A 22173-nucleotide genomic window follows, 5' to 3' on the forward strand; every position below is an offset into this window, starting at 1 on the left:
AATTGAATAAAAAGGAATTGAATCTATTCCTTTTTATTGAAAAAATTTTAAATGAAATTCTTTTTTATAAAAACCCTGGACAAGTGTCTGAAAGACTTTCACCTTTTTGGCATGCTTGTATCCTTATCTCATACTGTGTGAATGGAGCCAAGTTTTCCAGAAGGATTGATTGATGATGACCAACAGAGGAGATCAAAGGTGTTGCACTTCCAGCATTGAGTAAGACATTGTACTCCACAGGCATTGTAGGGACAAGGATCCCTTTAAAGAGAGAGAATAAAACACATGTTTGTCTGTTTGGTCAACAAATGGTCAACAAATGTTCATCTTTTAAGAACAATGTATATCTAAAATTTTACACTTCAAGGTATACTAATGCCTAATACAGCAACTAATAATTGCAAGAAATTTGAGTTGGAAAATATTACAGTGCTTATTCTAAAAGTAAGAAATGTTTATCATCTATTTTCAAAAACAAATGAAATACAATTCTATTCAACGATATACTGTATAGGCAAATAAAAACAAAGGCATGTTTCAAGGCAAATATATACAAGGCACTTAGAAATGATGTTACATTTTTCCTAGGTTTACTTACTCTTAAAGTACATAAAAAACCCCACCAGTTTTGCTTGTGACAATAATTTTTCTGCAAGCATTGGGTATGCATCTCATCTGACACAGATCCTTGACATAATAGCTCATAAAGAATCCAAATCACAGTCTACCTAGAGAATTCCCAGTGCATTAATTATTGAGTCAGGACAGTCCACTCTGTCAGTGAGATGCATGAACCTAAATATATACAAAATTTGGGTTTAAAAACTGTCATTTTTCACAATGCCTCCTAAAGAATGGAGGTCTTATCAGTTTAGCCTCTTCACAGTCTGGTCACAGAATTAAATGCTTGTAAGTTTTATTTGGTCATGAACAACATGCACACTTTTTAAAGGAGAGGATATGAGCCTTGAATGAAGAATATAATGAAGCTTCCCACCAAAGTTTCTCATTGATTTGCTAGCTTCTAACATATGAGGGCTTCATCACTTACCTTTGTAGTACTTAAATAAGTTTCTCTGCTACAGAGACAAGGAAATCCATAGCATAGGATTCAATAACCCATGAGAGATGAGGTCTAAAGAATTAAATGTGGTTTTGCTTTTTGTAGCTATAGCTCCAATACACGAGGGGCAGAAGAGTGACCAGAAACCAGAGGTGTTCAGGACTTTATGTAGATAGATTAAAATAAGGAGTCTCTGAAGGAAATATTGATCAGAATCAGAAGGATTGATCAATTGGTTCCTTTGGGAAGGTGCCAGATGGTGCTGAATTTGGCAACTGAGACTGAGAATTTAAAGTTTAGAGCATCCCAATTAAATTGTTGTTTTTATCCTTATAGCTTAACTTCTATTATTGTATGATCAATTCCTAAATTCCTATCTCTGACTTTATATTTCTGCTGCATTGTGGATTTGTATTTTGAACACTCTACTTCACAGAGACCTCAATCTCAAGGTCTAAAAAAGAATTACACTATTTTCCACTCCCAAATGGGTTCTTCTTCCTGGGTTTTCTCTCCCCGTTTCCCTACACCAGAAGCCTTAGAATAAGACTCTTAAAAGTAGACCCTGCTTTCTCCACTCTCAAATTCAAGTGAGTCACTCTATTTTATCTTTTATTTCTTCCAGAAGTTTTGGTTTTATATGCAATCAGCAACACAAGACTCTGTAGGTGTTAACAGGATATAACTTATATTTTAGGAAGATACCACTGCTGGCAAGTGAATGATGGATAGAAAACGTGTGAACCAGAAGGAAGAGCTATCAATTTGAAAGTCATTGCACGGTTGTAGAAACAACACAAACAAAACAGCATTTCACTGCATTCCTGTCTTATGTCAGGCATCATATATTATCTCCTTTAATATCACTAGAATGTCAACTTTGTACAGTTGGGGACTGTGTTCTCCTCTTTAAGGCAGTTCCAATGCTTAGATTTGAGTACAGATCAGTAGCTCAAATGTTGATTGAATGAATGAATGAAACCAGGAGACAATATTGTAAGATAAATATTACTACCATTTTTTTTTTAAATAAGAAAACTCAGGCTCATAGAAGAAACTTGTTACAGATATCACATAGATTAATAGAGGCAGCAAAACTTGAACTCAGGTCCATTTGATACCAAAGCTTATCTCTCTATATTTATGCTGTCTCTTGATAAAAGACTTGGATTAGGACTATCAGAGGAAAAAGTGAAAGGATCATTTTGAGAGAACACATAGACAGGCAGAACAAGTCTCGGAGACAGATGAGATACAGGGGCAAAAATGAAGGAAGAGTCAGAATTACCACTGATGGAACAAAATTACAGGTGAAGATTAAAAGTTCTGAAGAGCAGATTTCCCAAAATGGGATACATATATCCCGGACATTTGTGGACTTTTGTCAAAGTATTTTTGGAGACAAGGACAAACATGTCCCTCTTTCCCCAACTAGTTTTGACTTGTAGAATTTGTGAAACACATAACTCCCCTGCCCAAACTAGGGAAAACCAGCAGAACCCCACTATTTCTGTTCACAAAAAATGAGTGTGGATTTTTCTCCCTAAAATGCACAAAATTAGAAAAGTATATGTGCAAGTGAGTGATGAGAACTTTACTAAATTATTTTGAATATATAGTCACTTCAGAGTGAACTGCACACCAGCAGAAAAAGTTTATGTGGACAGAACCAGTGTGTTGAACACGTATAAATACTATTTGTGGTGCAGTCAAGCATCATCTAATTTTTGTCACTTACTATTGCTTTAAAATGATTCATCATGTGTAATCTTCCCTAGACACGGGATGAAAAGCAGACTGGTACCATGATGCCTCTGCTCAGCCTCAAGTACCAGAAAATTCTACGTTATTATTTTTTTTTTCAGATCTCACAGCAAAGATTAATACCTAGAAAATTTAAGTAAATTCATTTTCTCTTTAATGGAATTGTGAGTACATGTAATGAGCTCATTTAGAAGATATTCTTCAAGGCCTCATTCTTAACTGCAAGACAAAATTGGGAACGCTTTTCCTTCTCCCAGTAAGACTGCTATAATTAAAACAAAGTTTGAGAGTTGGATGAAGTGAGTTGATTACAGGGACCATTGGAGACTGAGTTCACTAACGGATGAGAAAAACTTAAGAACTGTATTAGAGGTAAAATAAAAGAGCAATCTAATCAGGGTTTTCTTTTTCTCTACTAAAGATGGTCTTTGGGGAGTACTGCTCCAAGTAGTAAAAGAGATTGACAAGTGAGTCAGGGACCGTCTTGGTTTGCAATTTGACCTTCAGCAGAAGATACGGTTATGGAAATATCCCTCCAGAAGGTCTTGGAAGGTCACAGAATCGTGCCTCAGATTCGGGCATTTCTCCTTGTTGTTGCCCTAACATAGTTTGTAAGGCAGTGGGGGAAAAGGTTGCTGTTTGTGCACACGTATGTATGGCAAAATGAAGAGAGGAAGAACTGCCTGGACATTGAGCCTGTTATTGGGGTTGGCTCTCTTCAGATTGATTTAACATCCAGAAATATAATAGCATATTATGCTTTAGCTAAAGAGATTATCAATAGAAGAAAAGGGTAGAAAAAGTACCCCTGAATGATAAATTCCACAATACACTGGTTTTTGGATGTAGACAAACACATTGGAATTCAACGTCAAATTTGCATGAAATTTTAAGATAAAAAGTGAGACCTTAAAATAATTTACAAGGTTATGATGACTGCTTCAGGTTTTTTCAAACCTCCTCAGATTACATGTGTATTCTGTCATCTCTGATCCTAGGACAGATCTTGTGGAAAAGTTTGGCAAACACACTTTGGAAAATATCCTATAATTCTTGTTGAACTAGATAAACCACAGGATGGAGTCAGATCAAATCCCTCTTCTACCTTCCTTATTCCCTAGTAAATTCTTGATCCTCTGCGGACACCAGTCTCTTCTTCTGTAAAATGGTGACACTAATAGCCACCTCATAAAGAGACGAAAGAATTAATTAAAAATGTATTGAAAATATTTTAGTTCCTTACTACAACACAGGAAGTGCCAAGTAAATGACAGACATCTCTATACAACAAAATGAAATTGAGCAAAATGGGAAAAAAAAACCCCATAGCTATGACACTGTTTCCATGTGCCCACAAACACTGCTGAACCCATCTTTTATATAAAGCAGTTATTCCAATTACAAATCAATGTTATACTGAATCAAGCAATTATTATTATAACAAAAGTTGCTTATCTAGTTTTATTTTTTACATATACTTGGATATGTAAAAGTTGTAGCCATGAAGATATCCTAGTCTTTATTCTCAGCAGTAATTTAGAGTGGTCTTTTGTTCAATTTGTCTGAGTTTGCACCTTATTATATGTCTGCCACTTCCGGTCTGCTTCCAGTATCTTCTCTGCTTAAAAGACAGGACTCCTAGGAGGTCAGGGAACAAAACTGTACTTACACCACATTTCAAATATAGACATAATCTTGATCATGGCTGGTCAAAGTGTGTACCCAGAAAATGCATTTTTCACATCTTGGTTAATCAGAAATAAATGTTCTTTACATACACCTGTAAGGTATGGAAACAGAAAGTGCTCCTTGAAGCTGTGAACATGTCAAGCACTGACATGCACTTATTAAGGAAAGAAGGCCCCCTCCACTGTCATAATTTACAGGACAGTGACATGAAAGCCTCCCATGTCCTGCAAACCCTAGACCATCTGCAATGAGTCTGAAATGACCTAGCCCCCTGGTATTCTGACGACTAAATGAAATGAAATGGGCATATTTGTTAAAGTCAGCTGGCAAGCCACACGGCTTGGTTAGTTCCTGAGTTCATAAATTTATGTCAGAGCAAGAGGAGCAGTGGAAACCCATGTGAACCAATTTACCCTAAGTGCAAATGGCAGTTTTGTTATTTGGTGTCAAAGTTACCAGTCGCACGATGACAAGCTGCCATAACACATTTTCTTGTTCACTAAAGAACAAAGATTTCGTTGGTTAATATTCCTTGCAAGGCTCCTTTTCATAATTTACAACAACTAGATGCTGATAGGTTATTTAACATTTATGAAGTTAAGATGTAATCAGAAAAACCCTGATTATCTTTACAAATAAAAAAGTTAAATTATTCAACTTTTTTTTCCCTCCATGGCTTCATTTCACAGCAGGTGCATACTTTACAATGGGACAAGTCAATCAAATAATCCTTTTTTAAAATCTTTTTTTAGGAGCTGGAGCAAGAACAATTCTAAGAGGGAAACTATTGGTTTGATAGCTGCATTTGCTTCAAACCACAGGCTGTGCTTAACATAATGCTTTTAACAAATTAGCCGCATGTCTCCTTTGTAGAGATGTGGGTATGTTGGTAATTTCCTTTGGGGGCCATGGAAGTGAAACTGGATCCTCTTAAACACACACCCATACCAACTGTATGGAAATTTTACATAGTTTGTATAATTTTATACCTCTTCTGTTCAACTAGATGGTAGAGTTTTTGACAAGAGGGACAATATCTCACTCCTTCTTCCTTTTAAACTCAAAATGTCTAGAATCATGCCTGGCACCCCCCAGAGAGGGACTTAGTAAACATCTTCACATTTGTTGAAATGAATAGATGAATCAATCCACTCAAATGTAAATGAATTACATCCTGTGAAATTTTAAGCTGCAAATAAAATGATCCTACTGGGTTACTGGATGAACTGCCCTTGAACCACTTGTCTTCATATATGCTTGCTGTATCTATGGCAATAGTTTTTTCAGTTTTGAACTGGATTGTGGTAGAATGCAGAAGAGAATAATTTGCCTTACACACTGTTTAGGTAGAAAAATAGTGTAAAAATATGGAATAGTGTGTTTGCTCAAAGGATTTGGAGTGAAATTTATTGCTAGTTGGCACTGACACCTATGTGATGAATCACCTAGAGAAAAGCTTTCAGCACCAAAATTAACTTTTCTCATTAGCAACAAAGGGAGAATATTGGATGTACTACAAGTTATTATGAACATTAAATGAGATATGTGTCAACCTCTTTCAAAATGCCAAGCACACGTTAGAACTCAAAAAGGTAAGATAAATTTACTAAACGTCAAAAGTAAAGACAATGAAAGCAAAAATAAACAGATGGGACTACATCGGACTAAGGGACTCCATCAGACTCCATCAGACTCCATTAGACTAAGGTTTCCTTCTGCACAGCAAAGGAAACCATTCATAGGATGAAAAGACAACCTGTGGAATAAAAGCAAATATTTGCAAACCACATATCTAATGAGGGATTAAATATCCAAAGTATATGAGGAACCCATACAATCCAATAATAAAAAACATAACCCAATTAAAAAATGGACAAAGGATCTGAAAAGACATTTTTCCAAGGAAGATATACAAAAGATCAATAGGTACATGAGACAGTGCTCAGCACCAATAATCAATGGGTAAATGCAAATCAAAAACACAATGAGATCGCCTCTTAGGGTCTCTGTTACCAAAAAAGACAGGAATCACAAATGCTGGTAAGGATGTAGAGAAAAAGAAAACCTTGTACACTGTTGTTGGGAATGTACACTGATACAGCCACTATGGAAAACAGCATGAAGGTTTCTCAAAAAAAAAAAAAAAAATTAAAAGTAGAACTACTATGTGATCTGGCAATTCTACTTCTGGGTATATATTCAAAGTAAATGAGATCATTATCTCAAAGAGACAATCGCACTGCTGTGTACACCGCAGCATTATTCATAATAGCCAAGGTATAGAAACAACCTAAATGCCCATTAATGGATGAACAGATTAAGAAAATATGGTACAGACACAATGGAATAGATTTAAGATGGGAATATTGTTCAATCTTAAAAAAGGAAAGGCTGTTGTTTGCTATGACATGGATGAAACTGGAGGATATTGAGTGATATAGCCAGACAGAGAAAGCCAAATACTGAATGGCATCACTTACACATGGACTCATTTTTAAAGAAAGCTGAACCCATAGAACAGACTAAATGGTGGTTGCCAGGGGTTGAGAGGATGGGTGAAATAAAGAGAAGTTAGTAAATCGTGCATACTTTCAGTTATAAGATGAATAAGGTCTGAGGACTGATTGTAAAACACGGTGACTATATAGATGATAATACCATATTGTGCAGATGACACCACCCTTATGGCAGAAACTGAAGAAGAACTAAAGAGCCTCTTGGTGAAAGTGAAAGAGGACAGTGAAAAAGTTGGCTTAAAGCTCAACATTCAGAAAACTAAGATCATTGCATTTGGTCCCATCACTTCATGGCAAACAGATGGGGAAACAGTGGCTGACTTTATTTTGGGGGCTCCAAAATCACTGCAGATGGTGACTGCAGCCATGAAATTAAAAGATGCTCATTCCTTGGAAGAAAAGTTATGACCAACCTAGACAGCATATTAAAAAGCAGAGACATTACTTTGCCAACAAAGGTCTGTCTAGTCAAGGCTATGGTTTTTCCAGTAGTCATGTATGGATGTGAGATTTGGACAATAAAGAATTGAAGCTTTTGAACTGTGGTGTTGGAGAAGACTCTTGAGAGTCCCTAGGACTGCAAGGAGATCCAACCAGTCCATCTAAAGGAAATCAGTCTTGAATATTCATTGGAAGGACTGATGTTAAAGCTAAAACTCCAATATGTTGGGCACCTGATGTGAAGAACTAACTCATTAGAAAAGACCCTGATGCTGGGAAAGATTGAAGGTGGGAAGAGAAGGGGATGACAGAAGATGAGATGGTTGGATGGCATCACTGATTTAATGGACATGAATTTGAGTAAACTCTGGGAGTTGGTGATGGATAAGGAGCCCTGGTATGCTGCAGTCCATGGGGTCGAAAAGAGTTGGACATGACTGAGTGACTGAAATGAACTATATTGTACAACTGAAATTTGCTAAGAGAATAGAACTTGTATTCCCACCAGGGGAAAAAAAAAAATAACAAAGAAAAGCAAAGAAAAATGAGAGAATATATGAGATAATGAATGTGTTAATTAAATTAATGGTGGAAATAGTTTCACAATGTACACTTATATCAAATGATCACATTATACACTTTAAATATATTACCATTTGTTAATTATACTCAGTAAAACTGAAAAAATATAGGTAAATTAATACACAAAATAAACTACAAATCATTGCAATGATTTTACATTTTTTCTGAAACTCAGCACTACTTGCCACTTGTCTATGGCACACATAAGAAGCTTGAAACAACTGCCAGTGTTGAATTATCCTGATTAATGTGACATGAATACTTTAAAAAGTCTTATGCCAATTTGACTTTAAATGGACAGTATCTGATATAATACACTGCATTGATTAGTTCACTGGACACCAAGATGTTTAATGTCTACAGAGAGGCCAATAGCCACCCCTTAATTAAAACTTGATTAATAAAAATCATTTATATTCCTAAGCAATATTAATTTAAATGATTTCTCAGTAGAAGAACTGGCAACAGAGGTAATGGACTAAGAGATAAATGTGAAAGGAAAGGCACCAGTATTTCAACATTATGCATCAAGCCTAAATAACTCATTATCTTTAGTGAGAAAAAGCGGATGTTGGATCCAATGACATTGTTAATTAGAAGATGATTAAGGGCTAGGATAGTTCAAAATAGAGTCATCACCTTGATAAATTAGAAAGTCCCATTATTACCTTCAGAGTTTAAATAATTTTGAATGTTTGGGTTCTGAAATGGTAGGGATGCGTATCTCAATTCTTAATCTTAGAAAATCATTTGTGTCCCATGAAGTATTTTCTACTTCATTTTCTATACTTTTTCAATCATTAAGGTAACATATATCCTTTTTCATCTTTAATATAAATGTTTAAGTTCTGACCCAAGGTTCAGAGCTGGTGAAAGGTGAGAAGAAATGTTTAGGAATAAACTAACCCTGTTTATGCTACTGTAGATTAAAGTAAGAATGGCCAGCACAGAGCCAGTGCCCCCTGAACGTGGGTTTCTACAGGAAAACAAGTGTCTAGATAATTTTAAATGGCAGAAAATCTAAAATTTATTTATATTTCCCTGAATGATAAATTTTAGAAGTTTTCTCACCATTTTCTTTCATTATGAATTCAGCAAATATTTCATAAGGATATGCTGTTTGCATGTCATCTAATTTGAAGATACAAATGGTGTACAAAAAAGTGGAAATCTCAATTTTCTAGAGTTTGGAGGGTTTTGATAATCTTACTACTAACATTTATCAAGTAATAAATGCCATAAAATGAACCAGGATTTATCTGGGAGGTAAGAGAATGTCTCTTGTTGTTTACTTGCTAAGTTGTATCTGACTCTTTTGCGCCCCCATGGACTCTAGCCCTCCAGGTCCCTCTATCCACGGGATTTTCCAGGCAAAAATTTTGGAGTGGGTTGCCATTTCCTTCTCCAGGGAATCTTCCCAACCCAGGGATCAAATCTGCATCGTCTGCATTGGCAGGTGGATTCTTTCCCACTTGAGCCATCTGGGAAGCCCAAAAGAATGTCTACCAAGGTGTTAAACGTCTTTCTTTTTTAATTAATTAATTTATTTTAATTGGAGGAAAATTACTTTACAATATTGTGCTGCTTTTTGCCATACACCGACATGAATCAGCCATGGGTGGAACCTCTTTGTAGTTAACTGAGTAATGACTCTTATTCTCTCTCTCCTAATTAAGATCTTCCTGGACGTGGAATCTAGTTTTGCTAAGTCATGGTATTCTTTCTGTACTTCTGGATGGGTCAGTAAAGGATTCTGGTTACTAGTCTCTTCACACCGCAAGAGATATTTTCCCTTAAGGGGTTTGCCATTTTCCATAATTAATTCCTTAAAACCAACCCCGCCCCCCACCCAAATTATTCAGTTTTCGCCAACACCTAGTTCTGGGTCTTGGCCCTCTGGGCTACTATTTCAGAAAACCTAGTTGCTGTATCATAAATCTGAAAGACTTTGGACAATAAAAAGAAAGTATGATGTGAATTCAAGAGTTAAGCTGAAGACAGGAAGGAATTGCTTTTATAAGGCAGTAAGTAGTAGGCAGCAGACCTGAGTCTGAATCTTGACTCAACTGGGTGATCTCGAGTGAATTACATTACTTGTTCAAGATTCAAGTTTCTTATCTTAATATTTTGATGATGATATTACTTGTTTTCCAAGGTTCGCATGAGAATCAACTGTAGTAAGGCAGGGAAAGTGCTTATCAAAGTGTTTGGCATAAACTAGGAATTTAACAAATGGCAAATATAAACATGTAATGTTAATGAATATGTATGATACTTGCCATCATTACCACAATTTCTCTTCCTTTGAATATTCTCATATATTTTCTGGGCTGCACCCTTGTACTATTAATAATAGGACTTATAATAATAATACTATTTATAGATAGCATAATAATACAATTTATACATATCATTGAAATAATAACATGTAAACTGAGAGCCCACTTAATTGCCAAAGTCATTTTTTGTTGCCACAGAGACTTATTCCTCCCAGCAACTTACCTATGTAAGGTCACTCCATCTTTACTGACCCAAAAAAGTATGTGAAAAAATCGGTTAAGTTAGCCATTAATTTGGCTTTGGACATTCAAGGGAAACTGGTCTAATTCACATTTTCAGAGTTTTATTGTAACTGATCACTTTTGCCTGATGTGGGTGATCCATGGTTACTACTACACTTGGAGCACATCACAGAGACCTACAGCAGGGGTCTCCAACCTCCAGGCTGCAGACTGGTACATCTTGTCAGATTAGTGCAGAATGTGCTTCTAGATGGCGCTAGTGGTAAAAATCCTGCCTACAGGATTTTTGCCTACAATGCAAGAGAACTAAGAGACACGGGTTCAATCCCTGGGTCGGGAAAGTCCCCTGGATGAGGGCATGGCAACTAACTCCAGTATTCTTGTCTGGAGAACCTCACAGAGGAGCCTGGCAGGCTACAGTCCATGAAATTGCAAAGAGCTGGACATGACTGAAGCAACTTAGTATGCACGCCCATAAAATGTAATACATGTAATGTGCTTGAGTCACTCCAGAACCATCCCCTGCCCGCTGGGTCCATGGAAAAACTGTCTTCCACAAAACTAGTCCTTGGTGCCAAAAAGATTGGGGACCGCTGACCTACGGCACTTAATTCCATCCAGGATATTTTTATTCATAAACTTGGGGTTGAGAGCTTATCTTTGCACATGCTTTCCAGGTGCTTCTAATGTTCATTCAGGTTGGGGAACTACAGGCATGGACTGTCCATTTTCCAGCCCTGTGTATGATGTAATCACTTTGTAATGGCAGGATCCTATGATGAATACATAGAAAGATCTTGATTGTCGGCAAATAAACAACCTCCAGTTATAACAAGTTTGTTTTCTTCCTGTTTAAAATATATATTTGTGACTCTTCAGGAACAGAAAAAATGTTTTTATTATCTAAATCAAAACACAGCATGTGGTACTTTCCAATAAAATCAACGGTAGATTATACACAAGTCAAAATCATCTGCTTGTTTACTGAGTCCAAAATCCTTCTAGGCACCAGGAAAAAAGTTTAATTTAAGATTTTAATCTTTCCATATATTATAGGGTTTCTGTAATGGATTTTGTGCATCTGAAACTAAAAGATTGACAGGTCTGGATATTATAGATTTATTAACCATTGGTTACAGTGTTAGAGTTAGCATGTAAAGCATTTCTACGATATCCCTCAGGATGGGCTACAATGAACGATTTCTACAAAGCCTGAGGTGGATAAGGGTTAAGGTGACATTAAAAAAGCAAAATTCATGTTTTATTTCACAATGATCCTTTTTTTAAGTAGAAACATTATACATTAAACATAGAAATATGATGCTCAAGAAATGCTCTTGACTCAAAGAAAAACATGTCAAAATTCTAGGAAAGTCTCAAAATTTACAAACCCAGTTTTTCAGCCTACAGTTTTATCATTTTGAAAGTGGGGGCCTTGGGATCTAACAGATCTTGGGACAAATACATATTTAAAATTTGTAGAGACGTGGACAGACCTAGACACTGTCATACAGAAGTAAGTCAGAAAGAAAAAAACAAATATTGTATATTAACACATCTATATACGAAATCCATAAAAAATGGTGTAGATGAACTTATTTGCAAAATAGAGGCACAGATGTAGAGAACAAACATAGATATCAAGCGGGGAAAGGAAGAGGGATGTTATGAATTGGGAGATTGGATAGACATATAGTCCCTACGATGTATAAAATAGATAACTGATGAGAACCTATTGTACAGCACAGAAAACTCTACTCAGCTGTCTGTAGTGACCTAAATGGGAAGGAAATTAAAAAAAGAGGGTGTATGTATATGTATAGCTGATTCATTTTTTGGTACAATAGAAAGTGATGTAACATTGTAAACAACTCTACTTCCATAAAATTAATTTAAAAGTAATTAAAGGTAAAACTAATTATCCAAAAATTATCACCACCTATAGAATATCCTTGCCTGGAAAATTCCGTGGACAGAGGAGCCTGGTGGGCTGCAGTCCATGGGGTCACAAAGAGTCACACACGACCAAGGGGCTGAGTGCATTCTGCAGACCAGATGATATGTCAGCTATGTAAGTTATCTCATTTAATCATTAGAGTAACCCTACATGGGGGTGCTACAATTATCTCCATTTTACAGATGGAGATAACTGAGACTCAGACAAACTGACTTATTTAAGATCAGCTAATAGACAGCACAAATATATGAAGTTGTTTATACGTGGAAACTAAAAAAGTGCTACAAATGAATTTATTTACGAAACAGAAATAGAGTCACAGATGTAGAATACAAACATGGATACCAAGGGGAAAAGGGAAGAAAGGGATAAATTGGGAGACTGGGACTGACATATACATGCTACTGCATATAAAATAGACAAGTAACAAGGACCTACTGTATAGCACAAGAAATTTTACTCAAAACTCTGTAGTGGTCTACATGGGGGAGGAATCTTAAAAAGTGAATATATGTATACGTATGACTGATTCATTTTGCTGCATAGCAGAAATGAACACAACATTGTAAATCAACTATACTCCAAAAAAAATTAAAAAAAAGAAAAAGGAAAGATGCTTTCAAATCCTTACTGAGTGTAAAGTCTTAAGACTAGCAATGGCAATTTAGGCATGTCATAATGTGAACATGACAAGGAATTTGATACACCATGGAAAATTCCTGGTTGCTTGGCTAGGAAACCATCAACTTTACATATCACCCTGAACTTTCCTTTATGTTCTTTGAGAACCTGGATAGTAGAAGACCCTGGACCGAATTTGAGAGGTCTCCAGCCAACAGGCTGAATCTGACCTTAGGCTGGCTCTGTGGTGCCTCATTTTACTTTGTGGGGCAAAAACATCATGACACCATAAAAATGCCATGGAGAAACATGCTAAAAGGAGATAACATAGTCATGCTCTTCCATGAAGAGAGAAATCAATTTCATAAAATAACATATCAATTTGCAGATTTAAAAAAATTTATTTATTTGGCTGCCCTGGGTCTTATTTGCAGCACGCAGGGATCAAACTCAGGTCTCTTGCACTGGGAGCATCGAGTCTTACCCACTGGATCACCAGGGAAGTCCCTAAATTTATATATTTTTCACAGTACAAGATTTGGGTTTTCCTCTGTTAAAATTAAAAGCATTGTTCAAGAATATCCATGCTTCTAAAACTGAGATAAGGATTACAGCACTTGATGACACATTCTGGTACTATTGATTATCTCCTGATTTGTTTAATTTAGTATGTTACATATTTATTTTAAAACAAAGGTGAATGGAATCATTTATATTTAACAACTAAATATATTAAGCAACTTAAGTTTTCTTTGCTTAGAAAGTCTTGAGAGATTTTTATCTGTGGATTTGACTCAAAAAAGACCCTTTTGTCTTTGTTCTTAGATTATGTTTATACTTTGTTCTTAAAACCAATAGCAGAAGGATGTTGGTTCATGAGACTTCAAGTTTTATACATTTAGGCCTTTATGTTATTCTTATGACTATATTACCTGTTTTGACTGAATCATGTTCAATTCAATGAAAGATAAGTCTTTGTTAAGTATTTTACAAAATAGATCTGCTGAGAGCCCAATGACTGTCAACCAATTATTTTCAGTACCATGTAGAAATGTGGTTAAGCTTAATCTCATGGGGACAACAGGGTTTTGCGTTCATTTCATGTTTCAACTTCATATTAAGACTAGATGTTCAAAATAAAACCACATATCTTCGAAGTGCAGTACAATAAAAATCAGTTTTAAATTTTACTGAAACAAAACTTTCATATACCTTGCATGTTAAAAGACGCTGTAATCTTTAACCCACAGGGTTAATGCAACCAGAATTTTGGTTAAGGATGATTATTATATTCCAAATAATAATGCACTAAACTACAAAAGCAACCCACTATTAAGTCAATGGTTTGATGGAGGCTACACAGCTCGAAGAGGTAAAATTCAGCTACCACAACTGGTCACAACTCAAGGTATATGAATGGAGTGGCCCATTTTTTTCTGGATTCCCCATTCATGACTATAACACCAACAATTCAATCTGGGGGATCCTGTAGAAATGTTCAAGGTAATTCAGACCTATGTTACTTACCTTGGGTATGTATGAACAAGAAGAGATTTTCAGGTGTTGATATTTGAAAGTATTGCTTTGATAGAAATGTATATATCTAGGTATCTATACATCTTTATCTGCACACCTACACCTATATCTATCTATATGCATGTATATAAATGCTTATGCATATAAACACTTGTGAGTGTGGTTTGGTTTATTCTGTTCATACTTATCCAGAGACAGATTGTGTCCTTCTGACCTACTAAATTCACATTTTCATCCTATTTCCAGTTAATTTCCTCTAAAATGTTTTATACACATGCACTAGTTCTATTTCTTACCTGGTGGTGTCCAAGCTACAAATATGGAATAAGGCCCAATTACTGTGATGTTATATGGAGGCTGGATTTCTTCCGGCGTTAATATAGGTGTCTGTATAATGTACTCATCACTTGAACTGCTGCCACCTCCAGTTGTGGCTTCTAACTTATAAACATATCTATATTTCAAAAAGAAAGAATTGTGATAAAGCAATGCACAGGGAACTGAACATTGATTGTTGAGTTTTCTATCTATTGCTTAGTCCTAAATTTGTGACAAACTTCAAATTCCCTGCTTCCTATTCAGAAACTTTACTGTAGAATTTATAGTTTTCCTACCACAGGCAACGCTCTCTCCACTGTTTTGGTCCTTTTCCCATTTTATTTTTAACCCTTGAGTAATTAATTGCTTTTCTTAAAGATTTCAGGAAAGTCTTGGATTGTGCTGGTGGATTGTGGAGGATTCAAATGAATCTTCTCCATCTTTAATGGCTTAGAGTTTAGGGAAGTATGTTTAGAGAAAGATGTTTCTAAATTGATCTGCTACTCTCTACAATAAAACTAAATTGAACTCTACTCCCTGCAATAAAACATCTGTTGATCCAAGATATATTTTATCTCTGCTGAGAAATGAATGGCAATGAATTGCAAATATGTGGAACTTTCCCCCCAAACCACTCAGGTCTATACATAGTATCACAAGTAGAGAAAACACTATACCAGAAATAAAGGCTGTTGATATAAAACAAACCTCTTTAAATATCTTTCCTTGCTAGTTCAGGGATGCATGTTTTTGAAGATCATTTGATAATTTAAAAAATTTAATGCTTTGTATATTTAATATACTTAAAAGTTCTCATGTCAAATAAAAGACTAATTATTTATTTACATTTTAAAGGAATTTCACATCCTCTGAGGACTAGTATAATGAGCTAGTGCTTGGGTCTTCTGTCTGAAATAAATTAAGAGATCTCATTAGCTATGGAATAGCTAATACATGAGGAGATTAATCAACCAATTGATATAATATTATTTCAGTTGCAGATGGACTTGTTCTTAACCCTGAAAAATCTAAAATTCTCACCGTATGACTAGTAAAGTTTTCTTTTAGTTTACCTGCTGTTGGGCTCCAGGTTTTTATCAGTGAAATTCTGCTCCTCACTGCCCCCCAGGAAAATCAAGCTTCCATTACGACTCAATTGATATTGAGAAATGAGGCCATTGGGCTTTTCTGGCGGGCTCCAAAATAACTCCACTGTTGTAGAATTGACAACAATGTGTCGAGGTGTCACCCAAACTCCTGGCAAAGATAATACAGTGAATTTTTATTGTTAGGATATGATAAGCACATTATCAAAAGTCATACCAACCCCTCACATACTATATTTTTATCTATTGATAAAAAAAAATATATCATGGTAAGCAACAAAAATACATTTTATTTGCTTTGGAGTTAAGATACATAATTGGATGCAAATATATTTTTTAATGCTTTAATTATTATTATTATTATGAATTACCTTTAGAAAGTACCAGATAACTAGGGGTGGAAAATTTCTCTATGTTGGCTGTTACTCTGAGTATCATGAAGGCTTAAGAGACTATCCAGGGATTCTCAACTTGGATGCCTATTTACTTGGAATCATAATCCAGTGTTTGCCTGAATTATCAAATTCAATGAACAAGCATATTTTGCATTTCTAACACTGCACTCTGATTCTTTTTCTTTTTTTTTTTTTGATTACTTCTTTCAGTCTCATTTACTGGCTTCTCTTTCCTTCTTATACTCCAAAATGATGTAGTACCTTAGAGAACTAGGCTCTCTACACTTCCCTCTCCTCATCTTTCCTAACACTCTCTTTGCAGATGATCATTTAGTCTCAATGTTAAGCATTGTTTATATGTTGAGCACTGCTCGATGCCCAACTCTGTGCTAAACCTCTCTCCCGAGCGTCACACCCTTGATTCTACTCTCTAACATTATCTACCTCCAGTTGGATAACTAATTACATTTCAAAAACCTAAAATGTCTAAAAATGGAACTCTTGGTTTTCTGGTCTACCATCTATTTGTCTTCCACTCTTATCCAACTATTCACTTTCTGGGGGAAAACACAAAAAAATTATCCTTGAGGATTTTAGTTTTTTACTCCTAAGTGGAAACTATCATCGAGTCCTGCAGATTCTACTCTGAATGTGCATAGTCCTTATATTTTTACCTCTCTTGATCCAAACTACATTTCTCCCTCTCATGAACTCCTGTGATAAAGTAGTGTCCATGTCTTAAATCTTGTCTGTTTTTATTTCACTGTAACCTTTATAAAAGTATGTAAAGTGTGTCTTTAAGCTAATGTAACTGCCCTGATGCTGGGAGGGATTGGGGGCAGGAGGAGAAGGGGACAACAGAGGATGAGATGGTTGGATGGCATCACCGACTCGATGGACTTGAGTTTGAGTAAACTCCAGGAGTTGGTGATGGACAGGGAGGCCTGGTGTGCTGCCGTTCATGGAGTCGCAAAGAGACAGACATGACTGAGTGACTGAACTGAACTGAATCTTCGTAAAATATACAACCCTTCTGAAATTGTTCATATAGTGTAATTTTAATTCCTTATGATAACTTGTATGATCCTAATTTTTCTGGCTCTGGCCTACCTGGCACCATTCTCTCTATCATTCATGAAGCTCCAGCCACACCAGACTCATTTCCAGCCTAAGAATGCTTCAACTTCTTTCACACCACTGAGTTTTTGCACTTCCAGTCTCTACAATTGGAACATCTTTGTTCATGACACATGACAATTATGCATTTTATTCTCCAAGTTCAGTGACCTGTGTAAATATCACCTTATCAGGGGGAGCTTATTTTGACCACTATTGCCTAACCATAACTTTAACACAGTCTGAAGTAATCCCCACCTTGTTCCTCTCGATCATATATATACCCTTTTCTATTTTCCTCTCAATACGCAAAACATTATAATCTTTTTTTAATATCATCATTATTTTCATGTTTTTATGACTATTTCTCTCTCCTGCTTTTAATACAAAGTTAGCCCCATGAAGGCAGGGATCTGCTCTGTATTATTAGCCCATGTACCTTTATGGATAGCACAATGCCTAATAAATATTAAATGAATAAATTTATTGAAAATATACATCCTGCAAATTATTATATTTATGGAATGCAAATATGACTAAGATATAGCTCATTCTTACAAAGAATTGATACCCTTCTGTATAAAAGATAAAATGTATATACAAACAACTGTAATTCAAGGTCAAACATTTAAGTACTCTTTATAAGTATAAAAACATATTGATGGAGAACCTAGCAATGAGAAAGATCAATCTCCCATTTCATGTTGTCATCTGGTCATGCTCTGAATAGACACTGTAACTCTCTTCTTCAGTTTTTAAAAACTCATTTCAATATTAGGTTCCCAATAATCAATAGTTTTTGATCGATTGTATCTCCTGTGTAAGTTACTCAGTAAAGGGGAAGATTTCAACACTTTTATAAGAAAAAAATCTCAGGGCATTCAAATGCAATTTACTTGCGACATTCTGGAAGAATCTAGATAGACTTAAACATGGCTCAAACTTACTGATTTTCTAAGAACAACCTACTTCTGAGAAGAAAGTAGTTCATTTTGTTCTGAAAGCTCATTTTATGTTAGATACTTGGACAAATACACAAATCATAACATACTTTTATGTCTGTGTCTCTCTGCCAACAGCTGCTAAATGACTCAACCAACTAATTAAGAGTTTTGATTTAAACATGATGTTAATTTGTTGATTTAAGAGATAAAGTATAAAGCTTTGGTTCATAATCTGCTCCCTGCAGTCCTGTTTTTCTCACCTTGAAGGATGTTTTAAAAAATCACTACTGTACTAGAAAAGGCTATTGCTTAGTTTCTGTTTTGAATCAGTCAGTGTAGCGTGTGGGTAGAGAGGAGTCAATGAAATAAAATGAAGCCACATTTTGGAATTGCTTTATGTTTTAAATAAAACTTGAGTTTTATATTTATATAAGCTGGAGAAAGCTCTGTCCATTTGCTAATAACCCTGTGCCCACTGGTTTGATCTATAAGATGAAATTGGAATGTATGAAAAACTAATAAGTGCTCTATTTTTACTTTTTAACTGTGGTGTTGGAGAAGACTCTTGAGAGTCCCTTGGACTGCAAGGAGATCCAGCCAGTCCATCCTAAAGGAAATCGGTCCTGAATATTCAGTGGAAGGACTGATGTTGAAGCTGAAACTCCAATACTTTGGCTACCTGATGCGAAGAGATGACTCATTTGAAAAGACCCTGATGCTGGGAAAGATTGAAGGCAGGAGAAAAAGGGGATGACAGAGGATGAGATGGTTGGATGGCATCACTGACCCAGTGGACATGAGTTTGAGCAAGCTCCGGGAGTTGGTGATGGACAGGGAGGCCTGGCGTGTGGCAGTCCATGGGGTCGCAAAGAGTCACACAGGACTGAGCGACTGAACGGAACTAAACTGAATGATGTGGAGACACTTTTATCTTGGCAACTGCAAGAAATCATTGATAGAATAAGACTTGCCTTTGGTGAGAGGTCTTATTAAGTCTCAGGTGAAGAATCTACCTCCCTCACAGAGCCTGGGTCTTAGTGATATCAGAAAACCACTCTACACAATGGGAGGGCAGAACTGAGGCAATTTAAGAGAAGGAAATGGATGGTAATGGGGGAAATCATCTAGAAGTGAGGTGGGGAGCAGGTAAACTAGCTGAGAGGTTTAAGGGAGAAAGGTCAGAAGGAAACCTTGATTGCTCTCTTGATATAATGGCTACTAAAAAAGGAACATGTCTATTGGATTTAACTTTGTCTTGAGTGAAATGCAATATTACCCATTTCTTAAATCCATATGAATCATCCCAAGTCAAAAGTACCAACATTTTTTGTGGATTGGCTTTCCCTTGGAAGTTAATAAAAAGAACCAGTTCTTTGTGGGCTAATGTCAGAAATGCATTGACTTCTGGACTGTTCAATAATTGTTCATTTGTTGATTTAACATTCTATTCAAATTTATCATTTTTTGTGTGTGTGTTGAGCACTGTGGATGTATGGGTAAAAACAAATAGTCTTTATTCTTCAAGGAAGGATATCACGAGTCAAGGTGTTAGTCACCCAGTCATATCCAACTTTTGTGACACCATGGACTACAGCCTGCCAGGCTCCTTTGTCTGTGGGATTCTCCAGGCAAGAACACTGGAGTGGGTAGACATTCCCTTCTCCAGAGGAACTATCTGACCCAGGGATCAAACCCAGGGTGCCTGCATTATAGGCAGAGTCTTTACCATCTGAGACACCAGGGAAGCCTAAAAATGGAGAAATAACAATTTATCATTCAGTGTGATAAATGCATTAAGAACAGAAAGCTTATTGTGCTATTAGAGCACTTAGGAAGGGTGCCCGACACAGGCTGGGGGTGAGATGGGGATGTGTGGGGAGGGTCTGGGTTTAGAGGAGAGTTTCAAAATGGGAGATATCTGAGTCATACTTTGAAAAAAAAGTGAGAGTTAACTAAGTGAGAATGTAGGGAAGGGCATCTAGACTGAGGGAAATCCACACAAAGTCCTAGAGATAGGGAAAGCACGGTAGAAGTTCAAGTACCATTAAACTTCATGTAGGAAAGACCAAAAGACTCAACAAACTGGCAGAGGTTAAAACTTGATGGGTCTAATGTGATTTACTTAAAAGTTGTATTTTTTTTCCTCCTAGAAGAAAATTAGATTTTTTTGGAAGTAACTAATGTGAGATATGCCTATTTTGACAAAAAGCAGAAAAAGATTTGGGATGGTGATTTGAAAAAGAGGAGAAATGGCTAGGGGTAGGGGGATGAGTTAAGAGGATCTGGAAAAGTTGTAGAAGTCTGAACTAAGGCAATGCTAGATGGGATGAAAAGGAAGAACAAAATTTTAAAATTCCCTAAGATTTGAAGTGAATACAATTTTACGAAGAATATAACTTCAGGGAAACAGAAGCATGAAGAATGTGAACTTGGGGACTTGGGTGACTAGAGAGATGGTGGTATTTGAGACAGGGAAAAGTGAAGAAAAGCAAGTTAAGTGGAGAGAGAGATTTTAAGTGCTGAAATACTGAGGTTGAAATATTTGTGAAACGCTTAATTATAAACATCTAGTAGATTGGTAGACACTTAGGCCTTAAAAATTTATGAGTGTAGCCTTTGTGAAAGCTCTGGAATTTGGGGAGCTCCCCTTCTTCATCAGAAATCACAGCCAGTATTTTTTTTTCTTTTTTTAAAATTAATTAATTAATTTATTTTTTCAGTGGGTTTTGTCATACATTGACATGAATCAGCAATAGATTTACACGTATTCCCCATCCCGATCCCCCCTCCCACCTCCCTCTCCATCCGATTCCTCTGGGTCTTCCCAGTGCACCAGGCCCGAGCACTTGTCTCATGCATCCCACCTGGGCTGTTGACCTGTTTCACCATAGATAATATACATGCTGTTCTTTCGCAACATCCCACCCTCACCTTCTCCCACAGAGTTCAAAAGTCTGTTCTGTACTTCTGTGTCTCTTTTTCTGTTTTGCATAAAGGGTTGTCGTTACCATCTTTCTAAATTCCATATATATGTGTTAGTATGCTGTAATGTTCTTTATCTTTCTGGCTTACTTCACTCTGTATAAGGGGCTCCAGCTTCATCCATCTCATTAGAACTGGTTCAAATGAATTCTTTTTAATGGCTGAGTAATATTCCATGGTGTATATGTACCACAGCTTCCTTATCCATTCATCTGCTGATGGGCATCTAGGTTGCTTCCATGTCCTGGCTATTATAAACAGTGCTGCGATGAACATTGGGGTGCACGTGTCTCTTTCAGATCTCGTTTCCTCAGTGTGTATGCCCAGAAGTGGGATTGCTGGGTCATATGGCAGTTCTATTTCCAGTTTTTTAAGAAATCTCCACACTGTTTTCCATAGTGGCTGTACTAGTTTGCATTCCCACCAACAGTGTAATAGGGTTCCCTTTTCTCCACACCCTCTCCAGCATTTATTGCTTGTAGACTTTTGGATAGCAGCCATCCTGACTGGCGTGTAATGGTACCTCATTGTGGTTTTGATTTGCATTTCTCTGATAATGAGTGATGTTGAGCATCTTTTCATGTGTTTGTTAGCCATCTGTATGTCTTCTTTGGAGAAATG

At 36.4% G+C, this 22173-nt stretch overlaps 1 protein-coding gene across 1 annotated transcript in view; it reads right to left on the reverse strand.

Moving 5' to 3' along the window:
* USH2A (usherin) overlaps positions 1 to 22173 on the reverse strand; it is an 892942-nt gene that overhangs the window by 147237 nt on the left and 723532 nt on the right. The window contains exons 56-58 of the mRNA XM_061161192.1: positions 16083 to 16266; positions 14988 to 15145; positions 103 to 261 (exon numbers count right to left, since the gene is read on the reverse strand). Of these exons, the coding sequence (XP_061017175.1) occupies positions 103 to 261; positions 14988 to 15145; positions 16083 to 16266 (501 nt within the window). The remainder of the gene's footprint in view (positions 1 to 102; positions 262 to 14987; positions 15146 to 16082; positions 16267 to 22173) is intronic.

This window comes from Dama dama, chromosome 14, assembly GCF_033118175.1.
Source record: "Dama dama isolate Ldn47 chromosome 14, ASM3311817v1, whole genome shotgun sequence".
Taxonomy (NCBI): domain Eukaryota; kingdom Metazoa; phylum Chordata; class Mammalia; order Artiodactyla; family Cervidae; genus Dama; species Dama dama.